The sequence below is a fragment of the Biomphalaria glabrata genome, chromosome 15 (assembly GCF_947242115.1).
Source record: "Biomphalaria glabrata chromosome 15, xgBioGlab47.1, whole genome shotgun sequence".
Classification (NCBI taxonomy): domain Eukaryota; kingdom Metazoa; phylum Mollusca; class Gastropoda; family Planorbidae; genus Biomphalaria; species Biomphalaria glabrata.
The window spans coordinates 25,115,496-25,137,939 of record NC_074725.1 but is presented as its reverse complement, the minus strand read 5'-3'; the positions used below and the strand labels follow the sequence as shown (position 1 = coordinate 25,137,939).

The 22,444-nt window shown below is 36.2% G+C and overlaps 1 protein-coding gene across 6 annotated transcripts in view; it reads left to right on the top strand.

Moving 5' to 3' along the window:
• The first annotated feature begins 2,285 nt into the window (after positions 1–2,285).
• Positions 2,286–22,444, top strand: part of LOC106069010 (dnaJ homolog subfamily C member 3-like) — a 38,556-nt gene continuing 18,397 nt past the window's right edge. For 2 of the 6 annotated variants that reach the window (XR_008775121.1, XM_056013171.1), the window contains exons 1-5: positions 4,166–4,295; positions 6,528–6,679; positions 8,180–8,287; positions 8,434–8,558; positions 13,160–13,234. Coding sequence is in view for 5 of the 6 variants with exons in the window: in XM_056013171.1 (XP_055869146.1) it covers positions 4,267–4,295; positions 6,528–6,679; positions 8,180–8,287; positions 8,434–8,558; positions 13,160–13,234 (489 nt within the window). In the remaining variant the exon portion in view is untranslated. Of the gene's footprint in view, positions 2,536–4,165; positions 4,314–6,527; positions 6,680–8,179; positions 8,288–8,433; positions 8,559–13,159; positions 13,235–22,444 lie in introns of those variants that run through there. The other 4 variants (XM_056013173.1, XM_056013176.1, XM_056013174.1 and 1 more) reach the window with 4 other exon arrangements.

Genomic DNA, 22,444 nt, shown 5'->3' with positions numbered 1-22,444 from the left:
GGCATCCCAGCGGAAGTAGTTAAGGTCAACGAATCACTCCTGCTCCCTGAACTCTATTATCTCCTCTGCCGCTGCTGGGAATCAGGTCATGTCCCACGGGACATGCGTGACGCAAATATAGTCACAATATATAAGAACAAAGGGGATCGGAGTGACTGCAACAATTATAGGGGTATCTCTCTCCTCAGCATAGTTGGCAAAATCTTTGCTAGAGTGGCACTATCCAGGCTGCAAGTGATAGCTTCTAGAGTCTATCCAGAGTCTCAGTGCGGATTCAGGAGTGGTAGATCCACCATAGACATGATATCCTCTCTACGACTACTGCAGGAGAAATTCAGAGAGAGAGACATACCCCTTTACGTCGTTTTTGTTGATCTGACTAAAGCCTTTGACATGGTCAGCAGAAGTGATCTTTTCAAACTCCTAAGGAAAATAGGTTGCCCTCTCAAACTACTGAAGTTCATTGAGTGCTTTCATTGGGGAAACGAAATGTACTGTCAAATTCAGTGGAGCCCAATCAGCACCTTTTGAGGTTAGCAGTGGTGTCAAGCAGGGATGTGTGCTCACACCTACTCTGTTTGGCATATTCTTCACCTGTCTACTGCATTATGCATACAACGACATCAACGAAGGTGTGTTTCTCCATGCAAGATCCTCTGGAAAACTATTTAATGTATCAAGGCTGCGGCCAAAACCAAGGTCAGGAAGATACTTATCAGGGAACTCCTGTATGCTGATGATGCAGCTATTGTGGCTGATTCTGATATCCTGCTTCAGTCCCTGGTTGACAAACTATCTGCTGCTTGCCAGAAGTTCGTCTTAAATATTAGTCAAAGCAAGACTAAGATACTAGTTCAGAACACAAATAGCCTACTGCACCTCAAGTAAACATTAATGGCAAACCACTAGAAATTGTTGATCACTTTTGCTATCTTGGCTCCATCATATCCAACAATGCTCTACTGGATAAAGACATCAACAATAGGATAGTCAAAGCAATGGGCACCATGTCACTTTTGCAGAAAAGAGTGTGGGACAACATATTGCTGACTAACAATACTAAAGCCTTAGTCTACCGGACCTGTGTGATGAGCACTTTGCTTTACGGAAGTGAAGCATGGTCAACCTACTCATGGCAGGAAGAAAAGCTGAATGTCTTCCACCTCCGATGCCTAAGGCGGATCTTTAAAATAAGGTGGCAAGATAAGATAACCAAATGAGGAAGTGCTACGAAGAGCAGGGTGCCAGCACATCCGCTGTTATCAGCAGCAGACGCCTTGGCTGGCTTGGCCACGTTCGTAGAATGCCAGTAGGTCGACTTCCACAAGACATTCTGTATGGCGATCTAATAGAAGGCAGGTCGCCCACTTTTACGGTATACAGATGTATGCAAACGCGACATGAAGCTCTTCAAAATCGACACTAGCAGCTGGGAAAAAGTAGCGAGGGATAGATCAACATGGAGAGAGAGCATAATGCCATAAAGGAAGGGTCTGGGATTGCAGATGCCATACAAAACAGAAGCAGAAAGAAGGGTGAAAATGCAACGGCGCCTGGTGATTACATATGCCCAACCTGCGACCGCAGCTGTGTATCAAGGATTGGCCTCTTTAGTCACACAATTTAAGAAGTTGCATAGGGAAAATATCGTCTCTCGAGACGTAAAATGCCACAGAAGATATTTGTATACTTTAAAAATTATAAAAATCAAATTAGAGCTTTCGCTTTATGGCCGACGTTTTGAACGAGCTAGTATTTTTTTTGTTTTCCCAAAAATGTACATCAACAATAACATTTATAGGAAAATACTTAGAGCCGTTTTTTTATATGTCCACCCAGGTTCCTCCGTGATGTTCTGACCTGAATAGAAGTAGGCCTAGTGTACAAATAAATTACTACCAAAGATATAAAGACATATGCTAGGACAAATGTGTACAAATGCTCTTTCTTCGCTAGTCACGCCTATTGCTATTCGAGTATGGAATGGGCTGCCTTGGTCAGCCAGGAAAATCAATGACATTAATTAACATGCATGACTAAGATATAGCCTAGGACCCAAAACCACGCGTACCGTAGCACGTAATCGTCTTTTTTTTAAAGTAACGTTTGTATTTTATAAGATAAGATGAGTTTGAGACTTATCTCAAAGGAAAAACTATATGTGTACAATGTATAGTTACATAAGTTAGAATAGACAAACAGGCATCATACAATCATACTCCATTGTCAATGTGGTTGCGACAAATAGATTGAGAACCGCTAATCTAGACCTATATAAAGAAAATTTATTTCGAAAGTACAACCCGGAAATAATCAACTGACCAATAACAATAAACCACGAGTAGAAGGCAACGAAATGTTTATTTCTAGAGTTGTGAACCTGCCTAGATTTAGATCTAGACAAGATCTAAACTAGACTCTAGCTAGTAACTTAAGTAACTAGTAAGATCTCGAGCTACACTAGACTATTGTAGATTCTAGATGTGGACTAGATCTATAGTCTATTACTTTGAATCAACAAATCTAATCTAGATAGTAAAGATAGATCAGATGATAATCATAATACTAATACAATACTAGAGATTTAACTAGAACTAGATCTATACTATTACTAACTATTAGTATAATTAGATCTAGTCATCTAGTAATAGTTTGACTATGATAAAATTTATGATCTATCTTAATCTAATCTAATGTTACATGTAGATCAATCATAATCATAGTAGATGTAGATCTAGTTAGAAAAATACTAAAAATAGCTTCATATTCATAGTTCATAACTAACTTCATTATTATTTATGTTCATAGAATCATACTTTTTAACTTTTTTTTATATAGAAAAAAAAAATAGATCTAGACTCTAGTCTAGCTAGATATAGAGACATAGAAATTTTTAACTATAATTATAATAGAATAAAATCATGTCTTTCATGTTACAAGTAACAATGTAATGTAAAATTGTAATACATAGATCTAGAATATTTTCAATATATCTAGTGAATAGTGATAGTTATACTCATACAATGATTTTGAATGATACATGACATGACATACTCACATATGATATATATCACATACAGGGCCGCCGCTACCTAGTGTGCAATGTGTGCATTGCACGCAGGCGGACGACTTTAGGGGGCGGCCAAATCACGAAGCAGGACATTTTGGCGACGCCGTTTTGGCCCCGCCGTTTTGGCGCGAAGGTCGTTTTGGCGCCAGCCGTTTTGGCGACGGGACGTTTTGGCGCGAAATACATTATGTACGTTTATTGTATTATTTCTTTTAAAAGAATTATTCATATCTATGTTTTGCATGAGTGTTTGTGTTAAGACATATTTTTCACATACTAAATGTAAAGACATATTTTTCACATACTAAATGTAAATGTGTGTTTGGATTTTCACATCATTTTCTTTAATAGACATTTTGGCTTGTGTATGTGTGTTTATTAAGACGCACACTTTTATTTTCAAAAAGTTTTTTAAGATATTACTTTAAAATTAAAAACAAAATGAAACGATGATGGACTAAAAATTGATGCAATTATTTGTTTACATTAACATTGGTTTGTTTAATGACTGTATGGTATCTCCAGCTATAAATACCAAACTTTTGCTAATAATAAGTAGAAATATAATACATGTACCATGTTTCTTAAAATACTTAAAGTTAAGTATACATAGAAACCATGGTTATTTGTCTAAGTCGCTGGAATTCAAGGGTTCATTAAAAAAAAAGCTACGTGCTTATTAAATTATCGTCAAATGATATCTCGCGCCAAAACGTCCCGTCGCCAAAACGGCTCGCGCCAAAACGGCGGCTCCAAAGCGTCACGTACCAGCCAAATCATTATTCCAAGGTTACCTTTTTAAAAAAAATGTTATTAAATAGAAAAAAAATAACTTAAATATTTTAAATTCTAATTATTCCATTATTGTTAGAAAATATAAACAATATTCGTACATGAGAAGTTATTTTGGAAACTAGAACAAATAAAATAGAGCAGCGTGCAAGGGACTCCCATGAGTTTTTCCATAAGCGTGTACTCATTTCTAGCCTTGAATTTTTGCGGGTTGTTTGTCATATTTGTTTTAAGTCGAATAGCCCGCTCTGTAAGTAGATTTTAGTAGATCTATTACCGGTTATTAGTTCCACTAGTTCCTCTCATATGGAGGGAGGAGGGCACAACGTCCTGACAAAAAGAGGTGTTATGGAGTGTGTGGTGAGAAGAGGTTTAAGCGATTGATTCGTGGTTATGCAGTGACGATGATGAAATTAACGTACCTAGAGCAAATGTAAGACGACATAAAAAAGTAAAGACTTTTTTTTTATTGTGAGCTATTTTTATTTAAATATCAGTTTCTTTCATTATTTTATATCTATATTTCAAGTTAAATCTGTGAATAATTAAAGTTATATTAAGTCTTTGTTCACAAAGAAGTTTATTCAAGTTATTTAAAGTTTATTTATTAAAAAATATAAAACGCCTTCATAGGTTCAGTTGTACTAGTTATTTGGAACTACAAACCAACAACAGGGGGGGGGAGGGCGGCAAAAGAATGTTTACACCTCTTGCCGACTTGAGCGAAACCTGCCATATCTTCAATTCTACCTCCAGCCTCCAGTAATACCTTAAAAAGCGCTTAAAAATTATGTAGACAGTACAATTTCTGAAAAAAATAACGTCTTAGTGAAGTTTCATGACGTAACTTTGGATTCTTTACAAAGTGTTAAATTAATATAAATGAAAAATCAAACCTAAAAATTGTGACTATATTTTCTATTCTATTTTATTACATTCGTAAAAAAAAACAACTCACGGACCTCACTGTGGAAGCCTACATCGCTCCTCTGGGCTCCAGCTTCTAAACGGGGCTTGAATGAAAATGTAGTCATCTATAGGGAGTCGCCACCCAAAAATGTTAGAAATACTGCCTTACTATGTTTTATTTCAAGTCATTGTTTAAGTGACTTGTACTTTGGATTATTTCCTTTGTATTAAACTCGTGAAAAATATAAATTACAATCGTGATAATTATTATGAAAGTGTACGGAACGTTGAAGAAGTTCTACTGTCAATGGCTTTTGTATTTCGAGCTTTTGTTTCGGATTGTAGTTTCGCTTACAATAGCAAACAAGTTAACATATCCACGTCCAGACCATGTATCACTGTTAGACAGTCAAAGTTATCAAGAAATTGTGATCATGATCATTTAAATTGTTCATTGTAATATTCCCACCACAGCTCATCAATGGACCTGATTCACCAATCGTAAACAAACAACATTTAGCCACGTGGTTCTCTATCTCTTCTATACAAATTATGTAATACACACAGGCTGTCACGTGACAGTTTTTTCATTGTTTTACCAATATTATCACGTGGCTAAATGTTGTTTGTTTACGATTAGTGAATGAGGCCCATTATAATCGTCGCAAATACAGGAGCATAAGCGAGTAATTAGAACAAGATCAATTTTTAATGTTTTTCACAAAGAACCAAGATGTCTTATTTCTGAATACACGTAAATCTGAAATTGTTGCATGATTCCTAGTTGTACTTCAGGGCTACAACAACTTGGCGAATATGAACAGGAAAATGGAATGGTCTACAAAAGATGGATTGATTGGGCAATTTTGGAATAGTGTCCAGCTCAGACTTAATGGATTTTTTTCTTCTAGAATTTCGCATGCAGGCGGCCACAACCCTCGCGGCGGCCCTGATCACATAGTCACTCATACTACTCATAGTGATAGTCTTAGTATATGATTTATGATACTATATCTAGAGTCTATAGTCTATATCATACAATCATATACAATGATACAATACTACTCAGACTAGATCTAGAATTCTAGATCTAGTATTAAAATAATTATTATGTAGTCCTGTCTTAGTCATACTGAGTCATCTAATAGACAACATAGAATGATACTATAGACTATACTATACTATAGATTTGATAGAACGTAGACTTAGAAGAAGACATAAATGAGTTAATTATTTAATGTCATAATATTAATATGATAATTAATAAATGTAATAGACTTAAATTTTATATTATATATATATATATATATATATATATATATATATATATATATATATATATAATATTAATATATATTGATTCTTGACACAATACTAATACTAGATATATATATAGATCTAGATCTATTATATTGTAGTGACTATAGACTATTGATACATACTGTCTACAATCATTACACCAACTAACACAGTACTGACTGTAGTCATATCTCTATCATTAGTTGATTAGTCGCCTAGTAGAGGCTAACTAGATCAATAAATATTATAAGTCTAATTAGATTTAATAAGTGTTAGATGTATAAGTATAATATTTAACTAAGCTGGAATCTAGAAATATATATCTAATCTTGACTTGGTCTAAATCTTACTAGTCATAGGGACAATAGTGTGGTTAGATTTAGTTCTGAGTACTCTGACTAGATCTAAATATCTAGTGACCATATAGATCTATAATTTATACCTTTATTTTTCTAAGCAAAAGTTTAGCATTAGAAACTGTGTTGTTACTATCACACATTGGTGAATTTCTAACAATGAAATGCAAATGGCATTCAATGGAAGACTGGTCGCGAATAGTGCGATCGTTTACAATTCTTCTACTTACCTGTGATATATACAATTTTAATTGTAAGTAAATCTATTAATTTATTAACTAGACATCTTTGGCTATAGATTATATATGCATATACCATACTATGTAGAGTCTAGAGAGTCTAGTTATCTAGGCTCAAATGCCATAATTGCAGATTTATATATATATACAGAAACAGGCATAATACAAGAGGGGCAGATTAACATGATAATATTAAGACGAATACACCAAATATATATATAATATGTACACATACACATTTGCATGTGTTTTTACCTGGGGTTATGGTTTAAATAAATGTTATGGTTTAAATAAATGAAGCCCCTATGCCCCACTCAGCAGCCATGTCTTAAGTCATGTCTATTGCTCCTAGTATTTAATAACTTATTTAGAATCACCTGCCAAGACTGTAGTCCCTCATTCAGATTCCACATCCCACCCTGATGATCTCCATTTGCATCCACATTACAAAACCTGCTAAAAATATTTGATTGTTTTTAGTGTCTACTTATATGATGGCATATCTCTTCAAAAGTTTCCATTGCTATTACTATCCCTATCATGTCCGAAACTTATCGCTTTTAGCATCTCCTAACATATCCTGACCAAAACCCTTTTTTTTTAATGCAAAAATTGCAACATTTTGATCTTCATTTTCAGCATAGCATAGAAATTTGTAAAATTGTTTGCCTGGTTGTAGTTCTTCATTTTCTTTATTAACATTTTTACTTTAACTCAGTATTTCTACATTTATCTCTGAGACAAAAGCGACAGTAAGAAATACAATTTAATTGACTTTCTTTTTTTTTTCACCATTCATCTGTATTATTTACAAATATATCAGCTTGTTAGTTTTGACCTTTGTATTGATTGCTCTCTGGCTGTTGAGGGTGAGAAACAAGGGTAAAATACACATCAAAATAATATAATACCTCAGACTGGCTGTGATTCGCAAGGTGTGCTTATATTTGAGATTAAATATTATATGCTGCAAACTTGGCTTTATGTTAATTTGTTTAGATTAAAGAAGAAGTATGTTATAACTGTTATAACTTTTTCCTCTTAGTCATTACACTGAGTAAAGAATATAAGTATATAAGTGTTGAGAACATTTAAATGGTTAGTTTGATTTAACCGAATTTAAATTTGATTTAACAGAATAAAAAAAAAAAAATTATATTTTGAATGTTAATAGTTCTTATCAGAATAAGCATGTGATCAAATTAACCAGTGTTCCAATATAGAGGATTTCCTTCACCTTCACCTATCCCTTAGTCTGTTGGAGCATTGGGGCACCACAAAAGATTTCTCGACCATTCTTTTCCATTTCTCTTTTTCTTTACATAGAACCTTTTTGAATGGCAGGTCCTTCCATTCTTTTATGTTGTCTTCCCATTTCTTTTTTTCCTGCTACTGTTCCCTGAAGGAAGGTCGTGGTGATATAATCACATTTGAGTATTTAAGTTTCCCATCTTTTTTAACACTATCTTTGTGTGTTTATTGTGCTTTAATATCAATGATTTACTCTTACCCAGTGGTAGAAGGAGTGAATCCAGAAGTAGAAAAACATTTAGAAATGGGTAAAAAACTTTTGGCTGCAGGTCAGTTGGCTGATGCTCTTTCACATTATCATGCAGCTGTTGGTAAGTGTTTTTTTTTTATTGTTGTTGTTTTTGTATTACATGTTCTAGTTAAGGTCAATGCATAATTTGATTTCTAAATTAAATTATATAGTAACTTTTTTATTTTCTTCATTTTTGGTATTCATTGATCTGTTTGTGTATCACAGATGGAGACCCTGATAACTATCTTACTTATTTCAAAAGAGCTACAGTTTTCTTAGCCTTAGGAAAATCAAGATCAGCTTTGCCAGATTTAAATAAAGTTGTTGAGTTGAAACCAGATTTTACTGCAGTATGTAAAGCTTTACTCTTTATATTCTTTTTCTGTGTGCTAGAGAATGATCAAAAGACTTTTTAAATAGTATTTTTCAGCCCTTTATTCACATTCATTTGAAACAATTAGATCATTTTAACTCACAATATTTTTTATTTTTTTTGTGTGATTAGCAACAGTCATGTAAAATCTAATGGTACTGTTACATATCAGTTTAAATAAACTTAAGCTAGGGTAATAAACTTGGTATATTTTTATCCCAGTATGGAAAACCTCACGTGCAGGCTTATAGAAAAACCCATGACATCATCAGACACGCATTAGGTAGCGCCTCCTAGGGAATGATTGGTTTGGTTAAAGCAAGCATTTGGGAGGAGTTAAGAAAAATGATTTAAGAAAAGCGGGATTGAGAGAAATAAGTTTTGGAGATGTAACTTGAAGTGACAAGTCTTATAGTTCATTAGTTGTGAAATTAGATCCAGTAGTAATTTGAATCTATTAGTTATTGAGCTTTGAAAGAAGATAGGTATTTGAATTGAAAGGAACTTCATTATTTGAATCTCTTAAGACATATTTAGATCTAGAGATATATCTACAGAATCGCCGGCATGTCACAGGAACATCTTGTAACATCTAACATCTCCACAAGAAGTACCATGACAGTTACATAAATATTGATGATAGGCAGAATATAAGATATTTTTTTGTTCATTATTCTTGGCGTGGTTGTGTAGTATGCCCATTATGATGGTCCAGAGTTGAAACTCTTCCTTTTGCCTCCTGCAGGCTAGGATAAATAATTTTCTAATTTGAACGAATGTTTCAAACTCAAATCCAATTGAGTCAAAATTATTCCTCATTGTGACAGGTTAGGGAAAGTGACGTGTGTTTGGCGCGTTTAATGTCTAGGGGATGATTATTTTTAAGGCTATCACACACCAACCCGTCAGCATATAAATCGGGAGCAGACATGCAACGAGACAAGCAATGAAAGATAGATACAAAGTTAAAAATGAAGAATATTTATTTACATAAATATTTACATAGAAGATTAAAAAGGAGGAGGGTTTGCATCTATCTCTAAGCAATATTATGTTTAATCATCACTCTTGCACTTAATATGAGAGTATGTCACTTTGTCTTCTGAACTTAGCTGGTTGTCCTGTTTGGGTCGCAGCTGGCTGTGATCCTGGCTTGAGGTTTTGCAGCTGGAGGTGGCGCTCTAGCTGGTAGAGGAACGCCGATGATTCAGTTCTTGTGGAGTCTCAATCCAAAGTTCTGATATCTGTAGTGGGCACTGTAGTGCGGGTATCCGGCTTCCGTGGGCACAAGGTTGCTGGGGGCAGAGCGGATCTGCCGTGGGCAGCGTAGTGAACAGGATAAGTCCAGTGAGTTACAGAGGGTTTGGCGTAGCTATGACGTCTCGCACAGAATCTGGGTCTATAGGGACGTCGTACCTAATAAGTTGACAGGTGGGCTGTCGAATAGGCAGGCAAGTAGAGCCGATAGCGCCAAGTAGTAGATCGCAGTGCTGAATAGCACTAAGTACGAAGGCAATAGTTGACTAGGCAGACAATGTCGAATAAATAGGCAGGTGAGTGATCCGATAATAGGCAGATAATGCCAAATAAATAGGCAGGTGAGTGATCCGATAAATAGCAAATAGGCAGACACCTGAGGCAGGCTGCGGATAAATAAAGACAAGTTAAGACATGTCTCTCATGCATCTTATTGATGCCCTCGACTGAGGTGCATTCGTCAGATTGGAAAATTGCTTTTGAGCACAATGGGGAGAGAATGACAAATGGGATTTTGAAAATAGATGGCTGATAGTAGCGATATACAAATGTACGTAAAAAGGGAAATAATAATCTCAAATAAAGAACACAAGTTGGAAGAAAAGGGGGGGGGAAATGGGCGGTGGTCAGCAACCATGACGGTTTGTTTACATACGACCGACGGCCGAGAACAATGGAGCGTTCAAGGGGCGCAACTCTCGTTAGAGTAAAATGAGTAAAAGGGAAATAATTCATATATCTTCTGTAAGCGCAGTATTAGTGCGCCAGTAAAATTATTAAGGCGGTCAGCCGAGACAAAGGAAATAAAATAAGATGTACAAATACATACATGGTTACATCAACGATCAATTGAGCAACGTAGCATTAATAGATTAATGCAATACATAAATATATATACATATGCCATGGTTATGTTTTCTACTTACGACAGTGAGAAATACACAATGCACTAATTAAATATAAATGAAATAATAAAATACACATGATAATCTTCAGTGAGAAATATGCACAAAGTAACTAAGATGGAACTTGTGATTAAGTTCGGCTTACCACCTGGTATTCCTCTAGGAGTGAGAATAAATGATATAGTCCAGACTTGATTGCTCAGATAGAATGAGAAATGAAAGAGTGTCTATTCCGCCTTATTCTACCTTATATAGGCCGGGAGATATGGGCGGAAACAGGAAATGTCCTAGGCTAAGAATTATCTTACACGTGGGTGAATCCGACAAGAGTCGCACCTTGGAGTGTCACGAGGCATGTTGACCTGAGTAATCTCCTAGATCAAAGAGAGACGTGGAGGAGGGGGAGGGGGAGATTGGTTTGCATTCCACCCAAGGTGGTGTCAACTGCGATTGTCAGACATCCGGCCGGTAAGACCAAAGAGATTGTGTGTTTATCTTTCCCCGATCAAGGGCAGATAAGTGAAAAGCTGCCAAGGTGGTGAACCAAGTCTAGTCTGGAGAGGAAAAGGTGGGGCGGGTGAAGAAATTGGAGATAGGACGGGGAAATGACTAAAATAAAATAAGTAAATAATGATAATAATAATTAATGCTGTGATAAAATTGAGTGACTCTGACAGCAAGCTTTTGACTTGTCACACTCATCTTAATGAAACATTACAAGAAAACATAATTCCTCTAGGTATTTAATGAATATTGTAACACCAAAAAAAATACTACTACCATTGTGACAAGTGGAGTGCATGTGTGTTGGCTGTCTTTAGTGTAGGGTTTTATTTGAGGAGACTGCACAAGGATTTATACTGTTGTTTTATACTGTTGTAACTCTATTGGCAGAGCGATAGAGTTAATTTTGTTTGTAACACAAGCTATTTCATTTTCTGCATGGCAGTCATATATGTCAATGGACAGTACTACAGTACACACAAATATGACCCATTAAAGGTCGACAGTGTGTAAGGCAGTTCAGTACATACAGCAAGAAGACAGGGACTGTTGTCAGTTCTTGAGTTAAATGTGTTGGGCAGTGTTTACAGAAGGCCTGACTAGGAGATAGAATCATAACAATACATATAGGCACAGATCCAGCTATGGGCAAACAACAAAGAGATGAATATAAATTTACAAAAAATGGGTATTTATTTACAAAAGGAAGGGAATATGAAGTATACAAGTAAAAGTATATGATGGGTGAATGTATAATGAGTTTGGGTTTAAATCATCATTAGATGTTTAGGCAAGTGTACAAGTGTCATTAGGCACGGAGCTTTTGAGCCAGGTGGAGCTATGTGTAGACTGGTGTGGCAGGTTGCTGCGGCTTTCTGCTGGTGGGCTTGTGAAGTGGGTCTAGGCTGAGGAGGCAGAGATAAACTGTGACTACAGCTTGAAAAGTCATTGACAGGTCTTGACAGAGGTTACTAAGTTGATGACAATTTCTCACTTTCTGTTACTTGCTGGGTGAAGATCTCTTAGCAGAAAGGCAGATCACCTAAAGAATATACAGGAACCAATCTGAGAGAAAGGAAAATAGTCTAGAAAGAGACAGGAGAACTTAGCTTCAGCGCTTAGAAGGGAAATGACTTAAATTGATGCACATTAACAAAAGTCAACAAGAAAATGGCGGATAATTGGTGGGGCAGTAAGTAATGTGTTGCCATCAAGAGAAAAAGCCTCATTTGATCTGAGATAAACACAGATCAGGGATAGACATTGCATCCACCTGTGAATGGAGAGACCAGGGAACTCAAGAAACTCGATTGCTGGTGTCTCCTCAAGAAGAGGTTCATAGAGAAAAGAGAAATAACACTGGGGCTTGATCACAGCAATAAAATTTGCATTATGACAATGGACAGAGTGAGTCATGGCCAGGGAAACTTTGCTGCAGGTGGTTTCTGAAGAGGGTCCATTGAACTGACCCGTTATTCCTAAGAGAAAAGGGGGGGGGGCAGAGAGGAAAGTGTTACCTATCGTGATCCAGTGAATGGAAGGAGGGGCATGTCTTGGTTAGGTGTTCAGTTGAAAATGACCAGGGGGTGGTGAGTTGTCTAAATCGAGTTTGACAGATGTCGGAAAGGGAAGGGTAAAATTTATAGGATTAAAGTGGTTGTGGGGAAGGGATCGGAGAAGGGGTGATGGTGGCATTTTAGAGTTTCCTTCCCTAAGTTTTTTATATTTAATAAAATAATTAAATCCTGAGACCTAAGTGATACTTTAAGTGAGCTTAAGACCTGTCATTACAATATTTTCTTGGAAGCCAGCAGCAATGTTTAAGCATATATTTTTTTCTCATATGAAACTGACTACCCTTCTATAGACATTTGTTTTATATCTCACATTGATTTATAATGTTTTCCTTCAGGCAAGGATGCAGCGTGGCAATGTTCTGATGAAACAAGGAAAATTGAATGAAGCTTTATTGGACTTTAATGAAGTTGTGAGTAGAATTTTTTTCATGCACTTAAGTCCAAAAGGACAATATTTTTAAACTCTTAGGATACTACAAAAGGTATTTAATATTATAGAGTTTTTTTAATTCAGAAATTTAAGGAAGACTTTTCATCCTAAAATTATTTCTCTGACATAGATCTAGAGATCTAATAATAATAATAAACTGTATCTGTGAGTAAATTTGTTTTACAATTTTTCATTATAAAAAATAATACATAATTAGAGCAAACACTTTATATGATAGCACACAAAATATACGTTCATACTTCAGTTTCCTTTAAATGTTGTTTGTGAAATTTACAACAGTAAGTTACATTTTGTTCTGTGATAAGTGTAATTTATGAGTGACACTAGTCTTCTAATAGGACTGTTTATAAAATGTGGTTGTGTATTTTATTTTCACCCACTTTTTAATTAAGGATGCTGTTAATTTAAATGTTATCAAGCTCTGATAGCTTAATGATCCACTGGGCCACTGATATAAAAAGTTTAAAATTAAACTCTAGTAAAGTTCTTTATTTGAAATATAGTCTCTAACTTTCTTAAGGAACTTAATTTTCTTATTAAAACTAATCAATGTGTACTCTTATATCATTCAGTCATTTGCATTTTCTTTTACTTTGAATTGTAAATCATAAAAAGTAGTAGTAAAGTTCCCTTTTCAGACCATATAGAGGATTATGGGAAATCTCATCAGTCAATGGCAAACAGTTAAAGAGGATGTGTAACAAGTATTGTGTGTATTAGAGAATGATGGCTTTTGTGATGTCTAGGGTCATAATTTTATAGGACTTACACAAAAATTACTAACAAGCACAGAATTATATAATAGACAAGCAACAAAGAATGTGTTTTTACAATTTAAAACTAAAGAAAATTTATTTGCAAATTAAATTGAAAAGGTGGAAGATGGAGTAGATTTACAATGAGAGATATAATACTATCAAAATACAATGTATAGTTTGGCTTTAGTCATCACTAGATGAATTGAGCATATGATAAGGTGTCATTTAGACCTGGTACTTAACTTTGGTCCTAAAGCCAATTAGTGCTGGTTAGAGACTGGGATGGCTGGCTGCTGCAGCTGACTGCGTCATTGGGCTGGTGGGGTAAATCCAGGCCAATGGCAGTTAAGGTGGGATGGGACGGAAAGTGACTGTGACCAAGTTGCAGCTAATAGTGCTTTGCCAGTGGGTAGGTTTTCAACAAATGTAGATAACCTGTGAGGGATAAAGGCTGTGACTAAAGCAAAAAGAGCATGCTAGCCTTAATGACACTTTGCAGGTGTAGATGCCCTTCTGGGAAGGACATCTTCAGAATAAATCTGATTAAACCTGTTTTTAACATTGAGTATGAAATAATGACAATAGCTGGTTTCATAATGTTTGAGATTCAAATGTGGCTAAGGTACCATAATAACTCCAAATAAAGAAGATTGTTAAGTCCTTTGCAAGCCATCATAGGGTATATAATTGCTACCATACGGGAAAAAAAAGAGGGTGGGGGGAGAACAAGTTGTATTCACCTGTCACAAAATAGCAGGGCTGGACTTAACCATTGTGACCAAGAAGTCATGGAAAGATCAATCTTTTATTTTTTTCTACCCACATATTTTTATCGATGAAAATGGGGGGGGGGGGGGGGTAGAAAACAAGTAATCTACTTTGTATTCACTCGGCACTAAATAGCAGGGCCGGACTCAACTGTTGTGGGGCCCTATTAGAAAATAAATTCATCTATTAGATGCATTTTATTCATTCTTTACTACGTACAGAACTACTTTACGAGCCTTGCTTGTAGCGAAGTCATACAGTATATCATAAAAGTTTTATTTCCTATGTACATAGATCACGCTCAATAGCAAGAATTACCAAATGTTTCAATCTATGTATGAGAATTGTTGACCTCAAGTAGATCTTCAATAGTTTGAGGCGCGAGAAGCTTCTTTCACCAGATTACACAATTAGGGGTAATGCATAATGCCGTTTTTTGTTTTTTTTAATCGCTCTAAGGATTGGAGTTTTCCATATTGAATGACACGCCAAAATGACCATTTTTCAGGAGATTTGTATGTTTTCAAAAGATTTTAATAATTTCCGGAGATTTCCAGGACTTTTTCTTCTATTTTGCAATTTCAGAAGATTTCCAGGAGCTCCTGGTAAATCAGGCGGCCGCGAGAAATCTGTTATAAGTTATAAAATGGTTTAATTTAATCATTTGCACCTAGAATTAGCGCAGGTCCTATCAAAGTGTTGGGCCCACAGCGGTCGCATGGGTTGCAGTGGCCTATGGCCGGCCCTGCAAAATAGCAGCTTATCTTATGCCATGGGTTGACTATCTATATATATAATTCTCTTCATGGCTCAAGAGTTTGGACACCAGGTAATGGAAAGATCACTCTTTTATTTTTGCAAGTCGGACAGACTAGAGTTACCCTACGTAACTTAAGAGGCGAAAAAAAGAAGGGGGTGGGGGAGAACAAGTAGTATTCACCCGTCACTAAATAGCAGGGCCGGACTTAACCATTGTGACCAAGAAGCCATGGAAAGAGAACAAGTAATCTACTCTGTATTCACCCATCACTAAATAGCAAGGGACTCAACTGTTGTGATGCTGTATGCGAAATGGATTTGGCGGGGCCAAGTTTGTGTAAGGATACGAATAATAAGTGAAAATTAAGAATAAATTCGTCAAGAGTTTGGACACCACGTATAGGAAAGATCACTCTTTTATTTCTGTAAGTTGGACGGACTATAGTTACTCCACGAAAAAGGGGGGGGGGAGAACAGGTAGTATTTACCCGTCACAAAATAGCAGGGCCAACTTAACCGTTGTGACCAAGAAGTCATGGAAAGATCACTTTTATTATTTCTACCCCACATAGTTTCGTCTTGAATGCATAATGCCGTTTTTACTAAACGCGCGTAGGATTGGCGTTTTCCATATTTAATGACACCCCAAAGTGACAATTTTTGTCTATTTATATCATGAGATTTGTATGAGTTATCAAAATTTTTAAAATAATTTCCGGAGATTTCCTGGACTTTTTTGTATATTTTGCAATTTCAGGAGATTTCCAGGAGCTCCTGGTAAATCAGGAGGTTGCGGGAATCTATATATATAATTCTCTTCATGGCTCAAAAGTTTGTACATCACATAATGGAAAGATCACTCTTTTATTTCTGCAAGTCGGAGGGACTAGAGTTTCCCCACGTAGTTTTAGAGGCGAAAAAAAAAAGAGGGGGGGGGAGAACAAGTAGTATTCACCCTTCGCTAAATAGCAGGGTTAATAAGTGAAAATTAAGAGTTTGTATTAGAAAATATATTCGTCTTTACATTTTATTCATTCTTAACTATGCACAGAATTACTACGCGAGCCTTGCGTGTAGTGAAGTCATTCAGTATATCATAAGAATTCTGTTTCCTTCATAGATCAAGTTCTATAGCAAAAATAGCGGAGTATGCTACACCGCCGGTCAACTAGTGAAAAATATTTCACTAAAATAACATTGTATGGATGGCATGTCCCATTGTAGTATTATGTAGATCTAGACATGTTAATAACCAACTGATATATACTCCATGTGAAGGAAATAAATATTTACTGGAATAATATAAGTTACACTGAACTAGGCATGGGGGAAATATAGTTCACCATGTTGCAGAAATCCCAAGCATGAAATGTATTTATAAAAGTTTAAGCTTTCATAAAGATAAAGGATGCAGTATTGAATAAATAGTCAAGGTATAAATAGAACTATGTAAACTATAAACATGGTAAATTAAATATTAGAATAATTTCTTGTCTAGGAACAAAAGAAACGTTTTCAAAGTCTAGTTACATCAAAATAAAATGTAGAATGCCAAAATATTTTAGTGAGTGCAAGAAATAAAAATCAATTCCAAGAATGTGAAAAAATATTGTGAATGTAAATAAAACAAAAGAATAAATTCAATGGTCCAAACTATACCAAACAAATTAGTCCAGGCTTGTGAATAAATATTTTAACACATATTGGTTAGCTGATTTTTAAAAAGCATGCTTATAAAAATCAAGCCTTTCCTTGGGGGTTCCAGGTTAGGGCCTGCCTTGTTATGTTGGATACAGGCTTGCGATATGCGTGACCGTAGGTAGTGGGCAATAGATATTGGGCAGCGGACAGCTGGAGCCTAGACTGGGCAGTTTATGCTGGGCAGTAGGCGCTGAACACTGGGCAAGTATCTGGGCTCTGGACCATAGGCAATTGGTAGTGGGCACTGGGCTTTAGGGCCGTTTGTAGTGGGCACTACTGAGATTCCTTCTCGCTGACAGAAGGGGGGGGGGAGTTCAGGTGTTGTAGGCTCAGGTTTGGTGACGCTACTGATCCAGTCGAAGCTGACGATCTAACAGGTGTAGACAGTGCAGATCTAGTGGTGAAAAGATTGCAAGTCTAGTGTGTGTGATATTGCACACCAATAACAACCAGGCTGAAAAGAAAGAAGCACTTAGAAACTTCCTCATGGCAATAGGTAGGAACTAACTCTCTTATGCCATGCAATCAATCAGATTGTGCATGTGAGGCATAGAGCTCATTCCGTTCAATGAATACATTTAACAAAAGTAAAACAGGGGAAAAAACTACATTAAGCAATACGTGAGGCTATAAGTAAAATATGCCATGATGTTATGATCATACAAGTAAACAACAGGTTTAAACTTCGAACTTCAATATTATATAAAACAAAACAAAAATAAGGGAGATAACCCAAGCAAAATGTTTAAAAGTGAACAAGAAAATATGGTAATAAACCAACATAAAAGAAGAGAGTTGCATACATCTCTAGTGGGCAACGTTATATAAATCATTTATAATTAAATGGGTAAATATGTAGATATAAAGGGGAAGGGAATGATATGCTCATAGATTAAATCTTATTCACAACATAGCGGGATTGAATAGAAGTAAAATTATAAAGACTGTAAATGCCATAGACAGATGTGGTATATCACATGCCGTCACTAAAATAAGCTGACATGTTATACAGCAAAACATATTCATGGATCTAGTAAGAGAGTATACGATTCAGAATCTTGTAAAAGATCCGATCGCTCCAGTAGATCTAGATTAGATCATCTCAACGCTAGGTTGAGGAAAATAATAAAATAATTAAAATAGGCAAGAACATCGATAATAAACAATGTTGAAGATAAGATAAAAGGTTACATATATACAAAGTATTAATGAATGCACAAAATAATACACATATAAAGACTTGTACAAACAAGAGCAACCTACCACAGTGGTTTAAATTATAGGCGGCTTTATGAGAGAAACTAAGTTCCAGCCTTGCCTATTAAATATAGAAATCTGTCTGGTGGGTGTGAGCGTGGGTTAGAGCTCACGTCCACTCTTATATAGATTGGGACTAGAACTCATTAGATAGAGATAGAGGGGGTACAACAGGATCGTAGGGAATATAGTTCCGTTATGACACTGGCCAGAAGTGCCGGGCCAATGGATTTGGGGTATTTTGAATTTAAAATAACATTCGTGCTTGATCCAATGGGATTAAAGTTACTAAATTTCTAAATTACCCGCCGTCACAAACCGCTGTGAGCCCACACCTGTTTGTGTGTGTGTGTAGCAGAACGACCGCAGTCCACTACGGCCTGGCAGAGGAATGTTGACCTACTGACCCTTAACCCGCCACCATTGTATTAGTCATTGTGGAAAGTTTTTATCTATTCCATTATCATGCGACCAGATGACTCAGCCCATACCAAGGGCGGGGTGACCTGGGGAATTTTTCGGACTGACCTCCCGCCTCCTCCTGTTTTCACTTCTTCTTCTTCTAGCCAGCTTTATTGCTGCTGAGCTGTGAGCTCTTTTGCAGACTGTTTTCACCATACTACTCTATATTAATAAAGTGAGACACTACATGTTGTAACTATTATTCTGGTGTTGAGTTTATTATGTCAATTGGATACAACTTTTCTCTCGAACGTTTAAGCACAAATTAAACTTTTATATGCAAGCGTTTACGTATCGTCACAGATACTGCCGAGATAGGTGAAGCTTTCCACCTCTTCCAGTGTCTCACCGTGGACTTTAATGGGTGTATTGTTGGATGCCTTTATCGTGAACACCTTGCTCTTCCCTCTGTTTATGGTAAGATCCATTCTAGCTGAATAGTCCGCAACAGCGCTAGTCAGCAGAAAATGGCTGAGAAGAGGGAGAGAGGTAGGTTAGGAGGTTGACATTTAGACAACAAGGTGTCTTTTGATCAACAAAAACACTGACCAGATTAAGACAATCTCCGGTCGTCGTCGCCTTTGTATCTATCTGAGCGGGTGTTCAGAGATAGAGGGGGTACAACAGGATCGTTGGGAATATAGTTCCGTTATGACACTGGACAGTGTGAACCAGGTCTCACAGCAGGTGGTCCAGAAAGGTCTTTGAAGTGGTTAGTAGCACTCTGTGGAACTGGAGGTACTTTCTGACCATCATGAAGGGAGGGGATAGGTCTCATCCATTGTGTGTCTACTTTAGACCAGTGAAGGGGGGGGAGGAGATGTGCCTTGGCTGGAGTAAAATTTTGATGTAAAAAGGGAAAATGTATGCGTTGGGGGTGGAGGTGGTAGTAATGCGTCTTTATGGACTAAAGTGGATGAATAAAATAATTTATAGTGTTAAGAGAATGGATAAATGCTAAGACATGAGGGATATCTTTAAGTGAGCTTAAGACTTTCTGTCACTAACCTCCCCACAAAAAATATTGTTCCAGTAGATATCACTCAAGTTCTGTCAACTGTTGGTCAAAACATTTATATTTTAAATCCAGGAAATGAGGGTTTGTTGTGTTTCAGAGGAGTGTCCATCCTACTTCCTTTTTCAATACTTTCATATTTTGTACACAAATCTCCAATGCTCTTTGAACAACTTGGTTTTTGGAGGCTATTTATTCTACCACAAAATTCCATAAAAACAGATGGAAGTCACTATACAATAGAACTAAAAACCAGAATTATCTTGTTTATATAAGCAAGAAGTTTAAATAATCCTTTAAAAATGTTAGGGTAAAACGAGGGGCTGATGTAGCAGCTGACCATCACCTGGTGGTAGCTAAGCTCAAAGTGAAATGAAATACAATTTTTACCTATGAAAGAACACCACAGTAAGAAAGGAATTTAAGGATTTGAGGTACTGTACTTAAGGAAGTACCTAAGGAAATTATTAAAAAGAAAGACAATGTTCAGAATAGATTGGAGAAAGTCAAGGAGACACTTAAAACATTTTTTGGGATATCATAGGAAGAGTAAGATATATATATATATATATATATATATATATATATATATATATATATATATAGACTGGATCTCAGCCGTGACTATCGAGAGGATTATAGTTAATAAAGGAAAGAAATCCATTATCAACAAAGCCAAAACCAGAGTGGCCAAAGCAAAGCCCAAGAAGGATATGCAGAGAACCTCAGCGCAGTCTAGTTCAGTATAAAGAAAATTAGGATGACATGGAGGAACTTGCATTGTGCTTACTGTGGTGACTTGAAATAAATCCACCAAACATCTATCTGAAAAGTTCAAGAAGCTAGTAAGACATGTAAAAGACAAGCAGGTCAACATAAAAAATAATTTTAAGAAGTAGATGGGTAAAATATTTCCAGAAATTCTTGGATAGACTGGCATAGCCAAATCCTCTTGAAATAGTGATTTCCCAATTACCATTTCTCTTCTTCCTTGTCATAGTATGGATATGGAAAACATATATAAATCTACTTTATAATATTCTAATAATATGCCTTTAGAGACTTGTTGCTGAACATTAATTAGGCCTATATGTGGGAATACCTGAAGACGTATAAAGATGAAGATTTTATAGTTCTCTAGCCAAATTTAAATTAATTACTTTTTATAACAGTCAAACTAGAGTTTTCCCAGTGTGACCAACAAGCTAGTAATCATTTTCCCAACGATATACATCAACTATCAAATGTCTAGAAAAATCCCTAGTACAGTTTTCAAGATCCGTGTTCAGGTTCCACCCTTTACCCAAAAGTTTCCATAAAGGTACAAGTTGAATTTGTGTATATATATATATATATATATATATATATATATATATATATATATATATATATATGTATTGGGTCTCCTTCAGTCAACTATGGGCAGTAGCTATAGTCATAAAAATGTTGCCCTCATAGCTATATCCCCTCTCCATGCCGCTGGTGTATCCAGGGAAATGGCAAGTACCGATACAGTTTGGAGTTAGATGCATTGCAGGTTCTGCCAGGATGTAGCACTGTGTGCTGCAAACTTCCTAAGTGTTGATGTCTCTTGATTTTTCCTCAGGTTTGATGCCCGAAGCCTTTCCCATGATTGGGTATAGCTGCAATGCAGCAGAGGTTTGAATTCAGAGTTTTACTTCTTCTAGGCGACATGGCTCTAGCTCCTTCTGTCGAAGCTTACTGGTTTAGGCACCAGCTACTCCCCTTCACCCCTTCTTGTGTTAGTGAGAACAGTTCAATATGAGCCACATGTGAAGGCCACATGTGGTTGTCAGAGGCTATTGGATACGCATGCCATTAGGAATCATTTTATAGGTAGTGGAGTGCTTATATCCATTACCACTTCTGGCAATTACTTTTAAAAAAAAAGACTATAGCATTTTTATTTTTGCTCTAAATAACTAATGAATGTAAGATATTAAAAATTTTTGTAGCCTAAATAGCTAGTAATTTTTTTCCCAACAGTCAAATTTCTAGGAAAATCATTAGAACCATTTTCGAGATCCGTGTCCACCCACCTAGAAGGTATTAGTTTCCTTGAAGGTACGAGTTGAATAGAGATATTGTAAAAACATAAAATTGAACTCCACTTTTACAGAACCCATTACTTTGGATGGTTATCCCTTAGAGAAAGTCAAGTCCTTCACTAACCTGAGTAGCATCATAGATGAAACAGGTGGAACAGATGAGGATGACAAAGTAAGAGTCGCCTTCATACAGCTCAAGAAAATCTGGACCTCGAGAAATTTCCATTGCAATTCTAATGTTAAAGCCATTTTTCTTTATGGAGCTGAGACATGGAGGACGAGGACAACTAATACTAGGATGAGAGAAGTGTAAACTTTTTATGAACAACTAGCCTTCTTAGAATCAGCAACAGGGACCTCTGTAGAAGAAGACATCAAAA